This window comes from Musca autumnalis, unplaced genomic scaffold (genome assembly GCF_047663935.1).
Source record: "Musca autumnalis isolate F117 unplaced genomic scaffold, ASM4766393v1 scaffold_4, whole genome shotgun sequence".
Classification (NCBI taxonomy): domain Eukaryota; kingdom Metazoa; phylum Arthropoda; class Insecta; order Diptera; family Muscidae; genus Musca; species Musca autumnalis.
In genome coordinates this window covers 146,515,993-146,535,893 of record NW_027411977.1, presented here as the reverse complement: position 1 = coordinate 146,535,893, position 19,901 = coordinate 146,515,993, and the positions used below count along the sequence as shown (strand labels likewise).

Genomic DNA, 19,901 nt, shown 5'->3' with positions numbered 1-19,901 from the left:
TGAAATCGGGCATATATAGCGTGTTTGGTGCATAAAATACATGAAATCGGCTAAAATTATATATGGGAGTTATATCCAAATTTGAACCGATTTCAATATAATTAGGAAAATTTATTTCCAGACCAAACAAAGTTTGGAAACTTTATCTGTTACCATTCTATAGATATTTGCATACAAAGTTACATTTTTGGAGGTACCTCCGATTCTGAGGCTATATCTCCAGATAAACGAGGAATTTCAAAGATACTCTGAAAATTCCAGGAAGATAGGTTCAGCGGTTCGAGAAGATGATGAGCTGTAGGCTTAACAAATGAGACTGAATTTCTTCGTATGCCATGACTACTCATGAAATTTACATACCCAATAAATAATTTTATTTCAATACATACGGGAAATAATTTCTGAAGTTCAATGCCAATACCTACAATACCGATCGTGTTAAAAATCATTCATCGTCAGTATTATTTTTAAACTATGAAATTTATCCAAAGAAAAAAAGGAAAAACATTTCTTTTGTTTATTATCTCTCAACTTACTTTTCACACTTTAAATTCGTACATCCATTGGCGGCGCTGATGTTGCAGCCGTGGCCATTATTACATGGGGTTAAGTTCATGTTCGCTAAATATGATTTCTTACGCCTGATTGCCAGATGACGTTCACGTGTGGGAAATTTCGGCTGTTTGCGTATGAAAATCGGTTGCACTTGGTTATCATCACAAAGATTTACATTAATATCGCCACATTTAATATCTTCGCTGAAAGCGTAAATGTGTTTTTGTTGTTGTGTTGCGGTTGGCAAACTTGGCTCGGCCACTGCCACATTAATTGCTTTAGAGCGCATATTTTTTCGGTAATAAATTTGTTGTTTTACACTGATTGTTGTTCAAACGTTAAGGTATTCGTTTTTTTTTTTTTTTTGATTTTTGTAATTTTATTGATGTTTTCTTAACGAAAAAACAATGATCACTTTCACTTCTACTCTATGCCGGTTTTAAAAACAAACTAACAAATACGGGAAAGAGAATTTCTTTAAAGCTTCGGTTCCAGTTTTTTAAATGTTAAGTAAAAATAACCAGTGCAATGACTGTTTTTGTTGTTTTTTTATTTACAGATAAGAATGAGCAATTCAATTGTCTTCAATGACAGATTCGTTTGACTGTGTTGTTTTATGACACACAGCACGCCCAATTCGTACAGTGTTTTGGAAAATGCACAAACATTTTTTCCAGCAAAAAATCCAATATGTTATACGAATGTTACAATTATGATAGATAACTTATACAAAGGTCTTTAATTTAAATTAAGTCTCATCATACACGAACATACAATAATATTCTCTCCGTCTTATATCTGTAATAGATCTACACCAGTTTTGTATTTTGATTTCTAATACATTTCACTTTTAAAACTATGTGCATCACTATGTATTTTGAAACACTGTGCAATTTATAGTATAGCCATCAATAAATGTCTCTGTGTGAGAGGGTATTCTATATGAATTTTCTTTGATAAGTTCCCATCGGATCAATACTCGCTGGTGATAAGATAAGAGGAGCAACTAGGCCGTTGTTTTTATTTTATTTTTATTTTTCATTTACATTAACCACATGCATTCATTGCACATATCCAGAGAGTATTCTTTCTTTCTCTCTCCTTTTGCTCTATTGATTTTTTCACATAACTTCTCTCAGTTTTAACCAACTTTATTAGCTATTTTATGTTTTTGGATCAACCAAAACGTAATCGATAAACAATATTTGAACACCGACACACTAATGACCGAAATGCGTTTCTATGTCAAATTGACCCATAAATAATTAATTGGTTATTAAATTACTTTTAATTTTTAATGTTTTATTTCTTATGTATTCCGTTCGTTGTATTATCATTGGGGAACGAATGAACGAACCTACGTTGGATAATCTTTGCATTTCTAACGTTGTTAATAACCGGCCGCACAATTGTCAACTAATCGAAATCGTTTTTGTAATCAAATACAAAAACCAGAGTTGAAATGCAGCTTCGTAAGTAAATAAATAAACAAAATAAGCCGTCGTACTGTGCTGCTTGTCATTGAGCTTCGAGGAAACCGCACTCAGTTTAGCGTGTCGTCGATTCATAACACACGCTCAGAAAGGTATATACTAATGGTTGGATGTGTACATACGTGTCTACTTAATTGTTTCAAGCTCGACCTGTTAATAAATACATAGCTCAAAGACGCATTTATTTGAGAGAGTATCTGATGTACGAAATAATTTGCATGTGGAATTATTTATTGCCACCAGAGTTGCCAATTTTTATTAAATTTGTTAAAACAGAAGAAAATAAAATAATAATTTTAATAGAGACTTAGACCTAGCTAAAAATAAAATATGCTGGCAGTTTTTTGCCAAAAAAGTTAGGCAATGTGTGTTTACTGAGAGCAAGTGAGTTTGAATTTTACATTGAAATTTACGCTCTCTTGCTGCCTGCGTATCGCTGGTCTAAAACTAACAGCCATCTCCATATCAGAAAAATGTGGGAGCCAAATGGGGCGAATAACCCATTACCAAATAATGCAAGCAAGCTATATTCGGTATTACGAATGGATTAAAAATAATGTGTTATTTCCTTGAAACGTTACCTATATTACTCGCGTAGGGGATGAAAGATACTAAGCAACGGCCCTGACCGATTTTAACATGGCAAAGTCCAGTATTTATCTTGGTCTCTCTTTCAACTCAAGTGGACACTGACCTCTCCGTGGAGTCACCTGAGGAGTTGCCCTTAACACCCGTTAACGGTAGTGAGCTAACATGTGCCACGCCGCGTTCGCACATAAGAACGTTAAAAATTTGTGTCGGGCTAGTAACTCATCCCTCCAAAAAGCAACATATGTATTTACGACCCCGCAAACGTTTTAAGGACCATGATCTGCACCAGGAATGTTCGCAGTGTTCGTATCAGCAGATGTACTTGTACTACAGTCATACAGGAAATACAATGGATTTGTAAAGACGTTACAACAACTCCTAAAGGTAACGCATGTATTACAGCTACCGTGATATAATGATTTTGGTTGAGGATTTGTATTAGGTCGGATGTTAAAATATCTGATCGCCAGTTTTACCCCAGCGATCGAAAGTCTTGCTACAATACGGATAAAAGCTAAATTTTTTATCATCAGCTTTATCTGCACTCATGCTTCCACTGAAGGCAAGGACGAACAGACCAAAGACATATTTTAGGAGCGCTTGGAGGAAATATATGTCCGTTGTCCGATTTTAATGCCAAAATTCGAAAGAAGAATATCTTTGGCCCAACTGTCGGGAAATGAAATCTAGAAATCAACTGGCCCAATTTCTTAATCAAAACACTCCTCGTCCCGATAACATATCAGCATAGTGGCAAAGTATTGCCCACTCCATGCAAACAGTCGCAAAATCCATATTTGGATACCAGAGACCTCCACTAAAAACCTATGGTATGACCAGGAGTGTCGTGCTGCTACCGAAGGCTACTCTACAATCAGCGAGTACAGAGACCAGAATGATAATTTGGTAACTGATACAGATAGTGTGCTCAGGACATGGAAAAAGCATTTTTCCAAACTGTTGGTATCCAATACTTCTACTACTAAAGAGCAGTCTTCGACAGCCCCTTTCGTTCAAAGGTATTTTAAGCCATGTCTGAATTTGGTATCCCCGCAAAGCTCACTCGGCTTTGTGGGATGACTTTAACTGAAAGCCGGTCCTCAGTTAATATGGAAAAGAACCTCTCCGAACAGTTCCGTGGCAAAAAAGGTTTCAGAGAAGAAGACAGCCTTTTGTGTGATCTCAATATCCTGCTAGAAATGGTTATACGAGATGCAAATGTCAAAAGAAATGGCATAATAGCCGCATGTTACTTGTTAATGCTAACGATATTGACATCCTGGATCGATCAGGATCGAAAAACGTATCAGTACGCTTTTCCGACAGAGATATACCCTCAGCCTATGTGAATTGAAACTTTCATCTATGGACAGATCGAATGTATTTAAGGCCATTTTAGAATTTTGTGGACCTTTTTGGAAATTTGAATTTGCCAACAAAAATGTAGATTAGGATTAAAGTTCAAAAGTGTTGCGTAAGGGGTTTTTAGAGGTATGGACCGACATATACGATTATGGAAGTGGATCTTATTTTGAGAGTCATATCTTTCTGATAGATATCGCGCCTTCTAGTCATTTCAGTGGGTCATCGTATAACTTTTGGACCTGGAGGCATGGACTTCTCTACGGATGACATAATTTCCAAAGGATCTTCGAACAGACCCTAAACTGCACTTAGACACAAATGTTGAACTTTTGTGGGGGAGGTACCATAAGGAGAAGATCGACATCTGTCATTTTAGAAGTTAAACTAAATTGGGACAAAATATTAGGAGATCCAAAGTTTGGACCAAATTGTGTGACACGCTCAAGAGATATCGTGAATGCCATATTGGGAGGAAGTACCAGAAGTTGTTGCCCATCTTCGAACTGAAACTAAGTTTGGACAAAATATGACCAAATCGTTTGATCGGTTCGAGAGTTTTCGTGCTCTCCAGCGACTACATATGGTGTCATAGGAGTTTCTACCCCTTTGGGTCTGTTGTCTCAAGAAGTATAGACTTGCCCCTGAGAAAACTTCGACCGTAGTAATTGAGGGAGCAAATGCAAGTTGCTTCAACAGAAATTAAAGTGATTCGAGAGCAGATCTTAAATTCAAGAGTTATCGTTCGCACATTTTTGATCTTTTGTGAGAGAGGTACCTGAAGGAGGGGACCGATATGGCCTATAATCGAACTTAAATTATGTTTGGTCAAAATATTACGAAGGCCAAATCGGCAGATCCGTTCGAGAGTTATATTGCGCTCCAACCACTACATACGGTGTCATAGGGTTTTTTTTGCAACTTTCAGGCTATTTTCTCTGGAAGTATGGAATTGCGCGTACCGACGCACTATGTCGCCAGTTCATATTAACTGTGGCCAAAAATAGAAGGAGTTGTCGTAGGTGCATCAATTTTGGTACACGTACCTATTATTGACTTACAATCTTCAGGACAAAAATTTGGGTTGGTCGGTCCACGTTTTGATATAGAACCGTACCTCCCGATTTTCGGTATTTTGAATGTTTAAGACACAATGACCAACCGAAAGTATTCAAATTTTGTGGTTAGTCTTCGGCAGAGGTATCAAACATTCCAACAGAGAATTGTGGGCTTAGGTCCACGTTTTGATATAGCTCCCATATAACGGTACCTCCCGATTATCGGTATTTTGAAGATTTTAGCCTCATTATTACACCGAAATTGCTGAAATTTGGTATTTAGTCTTCGCAGGGGGCATTATACCTTCATCATGAAATTTGTCTGCATAGGTCCACGCCTTCATATAGCCCCCATAGGACGGTACCTCCCGATTTTCGGTATTTTGGAGGTTTTAGCCTGATTATCACACGGAAATGGCTGAAAATTGATATTAAGTCTCCGTTGGGGGACTTATAACCTTCCACCAGAAATATGTCGGTATAGGTCCTCGTCTTCCTATAGCCCCCATAGAACCGTGCCTCCTCATTTTCGGTGTTTTGAGTGTTGTGGCCTCAATATCCACCCGATATGACTGAAATTTGGTGTTTAGTCTTCATATTGTTTGTGAGCATATTGAATATATCAAACTCGTGTCTTTATATATGAGAAATTTCCTTTAAAAAAATGTTGACCGATTAGTGGTCAAAAAACGGTCAATTTTTTGTAAAAAATCGAATTTTGATTTTCGCTGTTCACAATTTTTTTAAAAATTTATATTTTTAAAAATTCTCTCGTTTTTAAGCAAAACTATTAGGTACTTAATAAGCCCACAAAAATATATGATGATCGGTTCATTCGTTTTCGGGCTATAGCCAACACCGCCAAACGATTTGTTAAAAAAGGGGGTATCCTCTCAGTGAGGTGGTCGCTGAAAAAGAGAAGTGACACATTCGTCTGCAAACCTCTGCAGCTGGGACCTTTATATATTTGAAGTACTCACTTTTTACTACTCATACAGCAAAAAATATCGATATACACTTTTATACAATTTTTTTCCCACTCCACTCAATTTAAAATTTGCTTCAGAAAATTAATAAACTTAGTAATACATGTTTGGGTAAATGTAAACACCATATGATTAATATTTACATGCAAACAAAGGTGTAGCCAAGTTTATTACACCCCAAGAGAACTTAGGAACCATTTTTGCAGCGACCGCTACTTTTAAATTTTAAATATTAACGCATAATATAATTTATTAATTTTAGAAAAAACACACAAAAATAGGTATTAACTAAAATTGTCGGATTTAAATCCTCATATAGCAAAAACTACTTCACGTATCAGTACCAAAATTCAGATTCTTCTTAATTAGTATGTTTTCTATCACTCCCCATCAATAAATTTGTTCAACGAAGTATTTAGTTTTTACCATTTTTGGCCACGGTCGTGACACTGTGCGACGTATGGGGTGCAGCGAATACAAGTTACTACAACAAAAATCAAAGCTATTCGATTTTGTGTGGGAAGTACCCGAAGGAGTGGAACGATTGAGTCCATATTGGATCAAATCGGTTACTTCCTTCACGAGTTATAGTGCGCACAAAATTTCCGAACACTTTCGAACTTTTGTGGTGGAGGTGCCGGAAGGAGTGGACCGATATAACCATCTTCGAACTTGAACTAAGTTTGGACAAAATATTACGAAAGCCAAATTTTGGACCGAATTAGCTGATCCGTTCGATAGTTATCGTGCGCTCCAGCCAGCCGGACAGACAGACGGACGGACATGGCTAAATCAACTCCAAATTATCTGAAACGGATTTCGTCCAAACATACTTGGGGAACCATTATTTCGATGAGGCACATTTTGGCCCCCATGAAAGTGTATATAAAGGTTGAATGAGAATCTGCTAAAGTGGGTCTGGCAGTATATACGTTTTAGTTTACTTATCTCTAGTTTATTTTAAAAATGCTTACAAATTCTCAAAAATATAATCTATATATATATAAAATTCTTCGAGACTGCCATGATGTTCGAAATTAAACTCCTCCGAAACGGCTGAACCGAATTCGATGAAATTTTGTATGTGGAGTTGTTAGGTCTGAGAATAGCTTTTTAGCTATTTTTTATACTGGTCAGTGGAGTGACCAGGGTAGCTCCCCCACAATTTTTTTAAGAAAACGTGAAATCAAAGGTAATTTTGAACGTATTGTTTAAAAATTGATTGGAATACTATGGTAATAATTGTCTTAATGCTGAGTGGTCATCTCGGAAGTGGAATATCGCGGTCAGCCCAATTTTTTAAAAATTTATAATTATAGGTAATATCCTTAATTTTAGTAAGCGTGACTACAAAAACGCTATAAACACTGGCTTCAATAATTGGGAAAGCGCGATCAACACCACATTTTGAAATACAGTACAACCCAAATAATGCTAAATGTCCCTTGACCGAAATTCCAAAAAATCGATATAGAAATCAGGCAAAACTAATTTCAAAGACGGTTAAATCACTATAACGTCTAAAAAATATGCATTGGTCACTAAAGCGATGGGTCAGCAATTCGGTGTATCTATAACCTATCTAAATGTATATAGGGTTTTTTAAGACTGACATGATTTCCTAAATTAAACTTCCGAATCGGCTGGACCGAATTGGATGAAATTGTGTGTAGGTTCATAAGGTGGGAGAATACCGAAAATGGAGGGTGTGGGGGACCTCCCCAACAACGAGTTTTAACATATCGCTAAATATCAGAGATAAAGTACCAATACGTCTAGGTACTCAATAAAATTGCAATTGTGGCGTCTGCCATTTATGGGTGTTTTGGAAGCAGAATCCGCGATTGCGTCCAATTTTTGAAAACTTTATTCTTACTGATTAGATTTACAAATTTAGTAAGTGGGACAGCAAACATTGCATGAACATTGACTTCAGCGCTTGGAATAACTCGATCAAGACCACGTTTTTTAATACAGCAAAGTCCAGATAAACCCAATAGCATTTTGAAGTCATTTTTTATGAATCACAGATGTTTTCATGTTTAGGAGTGCAAAATAATAACGTGTTCAATGAAACATCTCTCTGTTAACAAGAAGTAAAAACGATGTTAAGTTCGACCGGCCCCAGCTTTTATGCACACCACCATAAATTATATTGAAATCAGGTTAAAGCCATTCCGATTGAATAATGTGGCTAAAACATTCAAAATCCCCAAAAAATCGGTAGGTATCGTTTTATGAATGAAAACATTGATTTATACCGACAATTCTCTGCTAAAATATTTGATACCTCTGTTGAATAATGCCGCTAAAACCTTGAAAATATAGAAAATCGGAAGGAATCGTTCAATGAAGGCTACATGAAAAACTTCTACCGAATATTCTATGCGGAAATTTTTTATACCCACAATGAAGACAACACACCAAATTGCCATAGTCATTTCGGTGGGATAATGAGACTAAAACCTCCAAATTATAGAAACTCGGGAGGTACCGTCCTATATGCCGATAATTCTCTGCAGAAATGGTTTATACTCCCAAGGAAGACTAAGTACCAATTATAGTCATTTCGTATGAATAATATGGATATAAACTTCAAAATACCGAAGGTCGAGAGGTACCGTTCAATGAAGACTATTTAGAAACCTGTACCTGTACCGAATATTCTATGTTTTATACTCACACTGAATGCTAAATACCAAATTGCAGCCATTTCGGTGGGATAATGAGATTAAAACCTCCAAAATATCGACACTCGGGCGGTACCGTTCTAGGGTAGTTCTATCAAAACGTGGACCTATGCTGATAATCCTTTGCAAAAATGCGTCATGCCTCTAAGGGAGACTAAATACTAAAGTATTGTCATTTCGGTAGGATAATGCGGCTAAAAACTTGAGAATTCCGAAAATCGGGCGGTCAGTCGGTGCTATATCAAAATGTGGACTGATATAATAAATTTCCAATACCAAACATGCTACGAGAAAAAATAGAAACTTCTGTATCAAATTGAAAAGCCCTGTGTAGAATATCGCGAGCTGCATCTTGATTTCAACAGATAGACGGACATCGTTATATTCACTTATTTTTTATATTGATCACGAATATATACTTTATAGGTTCTCCGAAAACTATTCCGATGTGTTAAAAACAGAATCATAAAGTTAATTATACCCTTCATATTATGGTGGAGGCTATAATTAAAGTAATTTTCTATTTTACATCTGGAGATACTATTGCATGAGGGTAATACCAAAACGTCGATTTATCGTCAATTCGGTTAGAATATCTGGAGGTATCAATATTAGATAGACAAATTGTAAATAGATTACTAAGCCTTACACGGAAATCCAAAACGACGGGCCAGCAACGCGGAACCGGATCAGCTAGTTTTAATATAAATTTTTAAGTTTTGTCGGCGCAAAGTGGGTCTATTTGAATAGAAAAACTATATTGCTTTATTCAAATTTACGATGGCAACACTACTAAATTCTTCATTAAACTCTCAGATTTAAAATTCACTTGAAATTTTAAACTTTAAATTTGTGTATGTACTGAGTTCGTCTGGTACTTTACTTTAAAGCTTAGCGTTTGTTGTTCATGTTATAATTTCAAAGTTTAAAATACCAACATTCACTAATATGAACTAAATTAAACTAATCCGTTAACTTAAAAAACGATTTGGATGTTGTAAGGTAATTTTAAATTATTAAAGTTATAAAAAATTATATACAGTCGGCTCCATATTTCCGGAACGTAGAACAACATTGTTTCTTTTAGACGGGGCAAAATGCAATTGATCGATCCACAAATTTCCGCAAAGCTTTCCAGAAAGGGGCAATGGTTACAAACTCAGTAATGGGTTTTTTGCTGGATGTAAATTTTCTTCGAAATCGAGCATCCCATCACTGAATGCGGAAAAGCTTAATTAAAGAGCTTCCTCGTTTATATTTGATTTTCGCACATAACTGTAAAACAGTGATTTATTGTATCACTTTTGTTCGATAACAGTTTACAGCTGATTTTTATACATTTAATTCATGCCATGTGAAACAATTATCGATGTTTGCAGTTAATGAACGGAGTGTTCGTTGAAACTTTATAGTTTTGACATTGTGTACTCAAAATTGTCTTTTGAAATCGCCATGTTAGTCTATACTCAGGGTTTGTGTGAATTAAGAGAAAAAATTCAGTGAGTTGCAATCAACCGGATTTGACTGTAAGTTTAACCCAATCAAATGTAAAATGAAATTATATTTAAACGAAAATATGTATTTAAATGTTTATACAATTGTTAAATATAGAAATGATAAAAATACTAAACAAACATTTATACATATTTTTATGTACATGTTGTTTATTTACCGTCGTAATAAATATCTTCATACAGGGTTAAATAAAGACGTAAGTTCAAAAGTTATAGTATGTGAATGAAAAATAATTTATTTCGTATACAATATTTGTACGCCAAGTATTTATTAACTGAATAATTAAGAAATAAACAAGTCCAAGGGTCAGTCACTAGTAATAACTTTTAAAACTGGCAGTAACAAATATTACAAATGAAAGCACAAAGACGAGATTCGAAATAAATAAACATTATATAAACAACAAGTATGCTTACTTGTCGGATGGGACCGACCAAATCATATCTTTCTATTGGAAATTAAATATCGTCGGACAAAAGTTCATGCTTTAAGAGAGACATTATACGCAGATCTTCTTCTGCCCTCATAGTGAAGACTAAAAACCAAATTGTAGTTCGATTGGATAATGTGTATAAAATCTTCAAAATGCTAAAAATCGGGCGGTACCGTACTATGATGGTTATGTCAAAATGTGGACTTACACAATTTTCGACTTTTCGATTTTGGTCTAAAACTGAAAATTAAATTTTTCGGTCTGGCGATTATTTCAGTTGTCTTCAAACTCGACTTTCGACTTTTTTATAACCACAGAAAATTGATTATAATCGACTACTCTTCGATTTCCGAGTTTTCTTTTGAAGCTGTAAAACCGCCCAGTCGACCACAATCGATTGTGCGATTTTACCTCCAGACAAAAGTCGACTACGACATGGTTTAATAAGAAAGGTTAGCCAAAGCTTTATGCCAATTTAAATTTTTTCATTCGAGTATGCCTAAAACTTCAAAAAAATATAAACAAACTGTGTATGTGTGTGTGGTGTTTGAATAATATGCCAAACAATTTTAAAATCAATCGAATTCAATGATTTTTAAAATTGTTTTTAGACCATTTGTATGGAAGAAATTTGTGAGATTTGCATTGAAACAACTCGATTATGTGGAGAAAACTTAACTCTTCATTCATTTTTCGCGTTTTTTATAAAATGCTCAAAAAACGCATTGTAAACAAACCCACTTGTTGCTTTTATTTTGAAGTTTTAGGAATTCAAGAAAAACAAGGGTTCTATAGATTTTTTTCATTTAAATCTACCTCTTTACTTATACCATGGACTACGATTTTTAGACTTTTGACTGCAAAAAGTCGATTAATCGATTAATTGAAAGTCGACTTACCTATCCCTATTTTGGACCAGTATGCCAGGAAGCATGGACTTGTCCACAGAAAACATAATAGCGCTTTGAACAGGGCCACAACGAACAGCATCAGTATACATTTCCATAGGATCTTCGAACAGACCTGCACTTAGACACAAATGTTGAACTTTTGTGGGGAGGTACCCTAAGGAGAGGACCATTTTAAAAGTTAAACTAAATTTGGACAAAATATTAGGAGATCCAAAGTTTGGACCAAATTGGTTGCCCTGTTCAAGAGATATCGTGCAAATTATTTTAGTGACAATTTTAAAATTTGGGGTGGACCGGTATTGCCCATCTTCGAACTGAAACTAAGTTTGGACAAAATATGACGGAAGCCAAATTTTAGAGCAAATCTATTGATCAATTCGAGAGTTGTCGTGATCTCCAGCTACTGCATATGGTGCCATAGGGGTTTTTAAAACCTTTCGGGCTGTTTTTCAAGAAGCAGGGACTTGTTCACACGAAGAAACAACGGTATGGTGCATGTGGCTAGTATTTTAATGAGAAGATTTGATAGCGCCGATAATGCAATATTCTAAACCACAAAACTTCTGTGTTAGTGTGCTTACCACTAACTTCGCATTTTGTTTCGCTACGATCGGTGGACAGAGCAAAAGCAGGCAGCAAGAACAAAATTTTCATTCCTAAATTTTCTATTAAAATAGGCTTTCGGTTCATTGTTGCATCAAGCATGAAATTTCTGATAAAAACGGTATATGGTTGTAATCCGGATCACAAGGACTATTAAAGGGAAATTTAATTACGATGGCCAAAAATCTCAAATAGCTCTAAGACGAAAATGTTCAAACTTTTACGGAAAGAGTTAACAGATATATTTTATCTCCGCATTCAAAATATATTTGGAAGACATCTAACCTTGCAATCTATTAAGATGAACTGGAGTGTATATAGGGAACGTGAGCAGGAAAACCCCTAGCTTTTTGAAATTTTGCTCTACTGGCCCAGTATCTTCATACCTAACTTGGCTGTTGTACTGTGTAATTATTGAAATCAAAAATTTTGTAGGCTTTTCGTTTATATTTTAGCTCAAAGCACTGCAGACAGTTTGCATGGTCGTTAGCCGAAATGATTGTCTGTCATGTACTTTATTGTCGATAAATTTTGTAACGTGGTTACCATTTTAAACAAAACACCACCACAATTTCAAAAGACTGACAGCAGCTAATGATGACCAAGATATGACAAGCGCCGCTTAATATTCATGTCAGCACTCCGCCATGGAGTGACACTTGAAGTGGTCGTGAGTGCATTACGTTTAATGTGGTTTAATGCAAATGACTACTAGCTGCAGTTGGTTGGTCTACGCGCTGTCATTTAAAATAGACATTGACCGATATTTTCATTAAAGACTTGTCGGCCGCCGGCTCATTGACAGTGTCAATGTCAATGTCACCGGTAGAAACATCAACATTGTGTTGAAACGTTTTTTTTTTTTCAGTTTTCTGACAGAACAATCAACAGTGACGTCAAGTGAGTGAATGCAAAGAAAACAAAATAATGTTTATGTTTAGAATGTTACTGCACGACGTTTCTGCCAACGCCGACGCCGACTATTTATTGCGAACTAATTGGCCAAGAGAATAAAATCCATAAATGTAAATAATTTCGGAGGCATTAAAGGCGCAATTAACGTCATTATTAAAGACCACAAAAACACATCAGTTCAAGAAATAATTAAATAAACGTTCACGAAGCAGTAAGAACAAACAAAAAGATAGCAAAAATAAATGATTTTTTGTACCAAACATGTCTGGACATTTGCATTTGTTCCATTTAATTATTTTTTTGTTTATAAACAAAAGAGATCACAGGAAAATGCATTGTTTATATTTCGAAGAAAAACGTTTTAACCCGCTTCCAAATATCCCTCTCCTGCTTACTATATCTGCACCGTGAACATTGTAGTCATTATCTAGTGAAATTAAAAACAACTTTGATTTACAATAAAAATCTACATTAGCGTGTCAGTTTTTATTTTTGCTATAAGTTATTCTACAGCAAAAAAGGTAAGTTAGCGTTGAGACTTCCAACCAGAGACGAACGAACTAGTTCAAATGAACGATTTACCAAAAAGAGCGGCTTCATCAAAAAAGAGCGAAATTCTAATCTACTTAAATTCTTATTTTAATTTTCAAAACTTTATCTTATTAGGATTGTTTGTTAACGAAAAATAAAGATTATTTTTTTTAATTTTTTATCCGACGTTTATTTAGTTTAGTATTTCCCAACATCTTCAGGGATAATTTATTAAATAGATAATCTTTCGTCAAGTTTTTACAATTAAATTCGTTACGTTAGTGTAAAAATGTAAAAACACAACAATTAAACTAAAATAAATGCAAAAATAATTACGACTAAATGTAGATATTACAGAGGTTTCTTAAAAACTAGGTATCACACTTTTTAGCTAAAATGAACATGACGGCGAACTGTTTACTTCGAATCTATCAAATTCATTGTTATTGTGATTTATTCCTATGAAAATATAAACAACATTTTTGACATCTTGAAGGAATCTCAATCAAAATAGCCTTGTTGGTGGTGTATTTACGCCACCCTTCAAATAAAGGCCTTCGAAATGATGTTGCCAATATCTTATGTTGACCCAAGGTGGTGCGAAAGAATGATCCAACTAAAAAGATAGCTGAGTGGTATAAATGAAACGAACTAGTTCACTTAAAAGAGGTAAATAAACAGAAACGCAAAACTCTACTCCTGCGATTGTTAATAGGGTTAAACATATAAAGCTTCAGTGTGGACCAAATTCTTCTTTACTTCGGTTATTTACGGAGCTGTTAATCAGCGCCACCTTACGGAAAATGTCACCATTTGTGTTTTCACAATAAACAGCTCTTGAGTGCTTGATTTTTCCTTTATTTCAACATTCTCACATCCTAATGTAGTGACAGCAAAATTAAATAGAACATTTTCATTTTGATAATTTCCACCAGAAAACACAGAAATGTTCCTCTAATTGAACAAATATTACTAAAAACCGATGTTATAAAAATATACACAAACATATTTACATGTCTTAAATGTCGATTTAAAAGTTCGAATCGTAAACACAGCCATTTGAATTTGTGGTAATCATCGTGTTTATGGTCATTTTCAAAATGTAATTTTATTTACATCGTTCTAGCGCCCGAAAGCGCAAAAAAACAAATAAACAATGCCTCAGATTTGTGTTTATCATTTTTGTGGCGTATTTGCTGTTACCATAGCTAATTGCTAAAACATTGTAATTAGTTTACCCGGTAATTAGTTTATAGATTCAGTGCAGTCAATGTGTGATCGTAAAAGTAAAAAAAAAAAACTAATACATATTCCAATTCACAACAGATTTTGTATTTATCATTTTAATAAATCTTGCGATTAGAACGTCAAATTACTATAACAAGTACACAATAAAAAGGCCTTATATACGATCTATAGATAAATTAACCTCGTCTCCATTGGATAAAAATATACTTAAGGTCCTTAGTAAGGGCCTACGACAAGTTAAACCAATATCACACTTTTAAAAATCTTGGCGCAAAGGATCACAGTTTTATTTTACTTGCCAAAATCCTTATTTTGTGAAGTGATTCGAAGTAAATATAGTAAAACTAAAGCAGAATACACACTGAACAATAAAACTGATGGCTATCTAGGTCTATTTCGTAAATATCAAAGTCTAGCAGAATGAGTACTTTCCTAATCTCTAAATAATACTCAAATTTTTTCCAGAAAATGATTCTAAATTACGTTGAGTGTCAGTTTTGAGTGATACTGTGTACTCTCCTTAAGATATTATCTGAAAATATAGGAAGGGTGAGTTTTTTATTTTAGAAAACAACACTTTTTGGTATTTTTTCAGAAATAAATTTTTTGGATGGTATCGGGTTCATTTTTCTTTGGTAGATAGGTACGGTGACTGTGTTTAATTTATTGGGTTTTAGCTAAAATTCCAGTGGACTAGAACTTCCTAAGGCCAACGAGATCCTGCACCAGTCTTCCCCATATGGAAGAAGAAATCTTGAACTCTCCGGAACGGAACAACTCTCTTAAATATTATTACTTTATTTATTTGAAAAAATTTCCTTTAGGGTGAACATCAATTTGATGATAATCTGTTTTTCAAAATACTCAGGCTTAATCCCATAGTCGTTGTTTTAATATTTTATTAAAACACCTTTAGTTTATTAGTGGAAACTGGCGATGTTTACCAACAAGAAACTTTTTATACCCAAGTGTCAATTGCTCGCTCAAATAGATACGTGTGCAAAGAAACACTCTGATCGAGAGTTTCGTTGGCACTACCTAAACTCGAGCACTTTACTTGCAAACAAAACCAAATCTGATGATAATTTTAATTAATTTCTCGTTGGAGTTGAGCTTAATGATAGAATATCTTTTGCAAGCCGAAGATTCGAACCCACACAACCACCAATATGTGACCTTGGTTTTGCTGTTGGTAGCAGCTCATCAGATATATCGGCTGTGGAGTGGATACTATATCATCGAACTTTTCATTTCTTTCTCACATGCAATGTGTTTTTTTTACAGTGATGAACTTTTTTCCCATTCCTTTACGGCTTCCACGACAAACGCTTTTTAGCGCAGCCTTCGGAAGTAATGAGATGGCTCTGAAAGCGATCACAGCTAGCACTTTTCATATGTTTCCCTTTGATCTACGCCTTAATAGGCAACATTTTCTAACAAATAAAATCAGCTTGAGCCAGCCTGGGGTTTGACCCATCTGATAAATTCCGAAGGCTGTACTAAAAAGCGTTTGTCGATATCTTAACCAATAAGATATCCAAGACTTCTAAAGCAACAACTTTCTTAATTATTTTTAATTCCCCGAAAGTTAATACAAAATAGTGTTATTAGATGCTCGGCTCCGTTCGACTACAACCTTTTCTTACTTGTTTTCTTAAAAAAATTGGACGATATGAGACTGCGTCTCAGTATAGCCCCTATATAACGCTACCAACAAATCTAGGTTTTTTTATTTTCTCCAAATAAAGAAAATTCGGTATGAAAATATATCCTGACGGGATGACAAACGTCCTTACAACTAGGGTGTCCAAAACCGAAACCGGTTAACCGGGTTCGAGTTACAAAAACCGAAACCGATTTTCGCCAAAAACCTCATTTTCGGTTAACCGAAAAACGGTTATTTGTGTCGGTTAACCGATTTAAAAAAAAAAATAGTAATATTTTTAATATTAAATTAAAACTGTATTCTCAAAAGTAAACTAAACTTAACTTTAACCCGGTTAACCGGCGTTCAAAAATTTTGAAAACCGAAAACCGGTTCTTAAAAGAATTGAAAATTTCGGTTAACCGAAAACAGGTTTGTTTAAAGAAAACCGGTTTTTGCACACTTTACTTACAACACTTTTTCACTACAGGACGGTTCGTTTTCTATGGACCAGAATTGGAGAAAGAGGATAAAAAGAGGCCTTAAGGACACTTCTTAACAAGTGCTTATGTTCCAGAAATTTGCTTTCTGACATCTTTGTAGTTGATTGTTTGTGAATTTTGAACGGTTTGGTATCTATGGAGCAGAACCAGAAAAAGGACAATTTTAGTTTTTAATTTTTTTGATGTTTTGTCCCCTAAAAATGTTTATTGAGATTTTAGGTACATTTTCGTAGTTGGTTGTTGACTGGAATCTATAGACCAAAACTCGAGAAGAATTATAAAATAAGTTTGACACTGACGTTTGTGACTTTGAAGATGAAGTTTGATTTTTTTCCCTTAGAGATAAAAATATTTTTCATATTTATTATGATTAGTGATCGCAAAAATAAGTCTTCTGCGAAAAAATTCTTATCAATTCCTCGCGGTTAAGCTGAAAACACATCCAACGCTTGAGTAAAGTTTTGTGTCGGGCGTTGAGAAAAAAACAACAACAACAGGGCGACGCCGACACCAAAGTCCAGCGATGATATGTTTACCGGCATATATTTCAAATGAATTTGAATTTTTCGGCATCATGTCCAACAGTGTAAAAACGGCCAAAACGACACAAAACTTTACCCAAACGTTGGATGTGTTTTCAGCTTTAGGGAGTTACCAAGTGTTGCCTGTGGGCAACATTGGGCCATTGCAATTATAAAAATTAAAAAAGTTTGTTTCTTAAGTCTTTGTATTATGTTTATTTTTACAGTGTTTTATTTAACTTGCTTTGGTGTCTGTTTAGTTCAAATCTAGTAACTCATTTTTAACACAGTTGCAGTTGACCAATCGAACTGAAACTTTGCACACTTTTCAGATTTGGATGACAATACATGAATATGAAACTAAAACCAATACGGGTCCATTTTTTTTCCTATAGCCCCCATATAGCGGTACCACCCGATTTAGTTCAAATCTAGTAACTCATTTTTAACACAGTTGCAGTTGACCAATCGAACTGAAACGCTGCACCTATTTCAGATTTAGATGACAACACATGAATACGAAACCAAAACCATTTTTTCCTATAGCCCCCATATAGCGGTACCACTCGATTTCTGGTGTTTTGAGAAATTTGTCTTCAGTTTTTGTCCGAATTGGCTGTAACTTGGCATTTGGAGTTCCCAATTGTACAGAAACTCCCCCGCTCAAAATAAATAAAACACTGAAACTTAATTTTTTAATAATTTTTTATAGATTCACTTTTGGTAGTTTTGTTGAGATGTGTATTATTTTATTGTTGTAAAAAAATTCAGCTGAAGTCTCGGGTTTTGTTGTTTTTAAATTTTAAAACAACAAGTTATATTTAAAGTAGGATGCATTTAAAATTGATTAAATTTCGGGAAAGGCAAAGAATACTAGTTTCGTCCAACGCCACTTGGACTCATCAGTTCTCTTAGTTCTTTGTATTGAAACAAAGAACTCTACCCCAATTTTATGACGACCAGAGCTCAAGAATAAACGTAATCGATTAATTCGTTTAAATACGAATTCATCGGAAACATTTAAAAAATCTCGTAGCCGCATATGTAAACCAAGTAACTACTTCCCACTGTTATGGTATTTGCATTGCAAAGAAAAGCATAATAAAGTTTGATGGTTTGCTGTAAACAACAACAAACTATCGTCACCGTGCTGTGTGTCTATTTTTAGATTCACTTTTGGCAGTTTTGTTGAGATGTGTATTATTTTATTGTTGTAGAATAATTCAGCTTAGTATGACTAAAAATCTTTAAAATGAAGTGTTTTAGGAGGGATCCCATAATGTCGAGCATTAAAATAAATTTTCATGGAAGCTGTGTTGGGATCAATGTAGAAAAATGGGTTGAAGACAACAAGTTTTTTTATATTCCTTTCCCTTCTCTGGCTTAACCTTACATTTTATAGTCCTATGCCCAAAGAAAGACTCAAAGAATACTCCATACGCAACATGATACTAGTGTGTGATTTTTCGATATATCCACTGCATCCACCTAAAATTTATGCTGACAATTTGAAGCCGGAATATCGGGGTTTTTTGATTTTTTTAATAATCCGGACGCGCAACGGCATAATATTCCAAGCTCATAATAGGATTATAGAACTCGTGATTTTACGTTGGAGTGTAAAAGCTAAAATTAGAAACCTATTTTTTGCGTTTAAAATTTACAAGTGTCATTCAATTTCCTTTGAACCCCGCGTAAATTTAGTTTTTTACGCGACGGATCTAATGAGCCCTTCCGCGATCGAATCCATCCACTAAAACCGCGGATATAGATACCTTGGAAATAGGAAAATCAGCAAAAATATTTTTTGACAAATCCGGGTACTAAACCGCGATTTTCTTTAAAAAATTTTGCATAAATGGAATGCTTTATACGCGACTAGCAAATACCCGCTACTTCGTATGCGGCAAGGGCATAAAATATATATGAACAATATTTAATGTGAAAGCGGTGAACACTGACCATTCTGTTGTATTAAAACCTATTTTAAATTCCAACATTTAATCGATTTAATTCCTTTAATTTCAAAAAAACATATCTGCCGTATCGCACCCCTAAACAGTTACCATATTTTTTTATTTCGGATTTCCAAAACTACGACCTCATATCACAGACATACACCAACAGCGACTCATATTGCAAATTTCAGACTTGACTTCTGGTTTTACTCCTTCACTTACACAGCGAATTTCCAAACACTAAACTTTATCTCACCCCTTCACAACAACAATAACGCACATTCAGAATTCAAGGTTCTAACTTCAGCGGTTTCGCCAAGAACCCGAATAGGTTCGTAAAAATTTTCGAAATATATCCCCATATAACGGTACCCCACGACTAA

General features: G+C 34.8%; 1 protein-coding gene and 1 long non-coding RNA gene across 3 annotated transcripts in view; one reads left to right on the top strand and one right to left on the bottom strand.

Moving 5' to 3' along the window:
- Nucleotides 1-19,901, top strand: part of LOC141403528 (uncharacterized) — a 240,504-nt gene that overhangs the window by 30,623 nt on the left and 189,980 nt on the right. The gene's annotated exons all lie outside the window — the stretch shown is intronic.
- The window catches only part of Lmpt (four and a half LIM domains protein limpet), a 437,156-nt gene that overhangs the window by 239,647 nt on the left and 177,608 nt on the right, over nucleotides 1-19,901 (bottom strand). The window contains exon 1 of one of the 2 annotated variants that reach the window (XM_073986054.1): nucleotides 537-6,210. The exons of the other annotated variant lie outside the window; for it this stretch is intronic. Within the exon in view, the coding sequence (XP_073842155.1) occupies nucleotides 537-844 (308 nt within the window). The 5' untranslated portion in view covers nucleotides 845-6,210. Of the gene's footprint in view, nucleotides 1-536; nucleotides 6,211-19,901 lie in introns of those variants that run through there. 2 annotated transcript variants of the gene reach the window in all.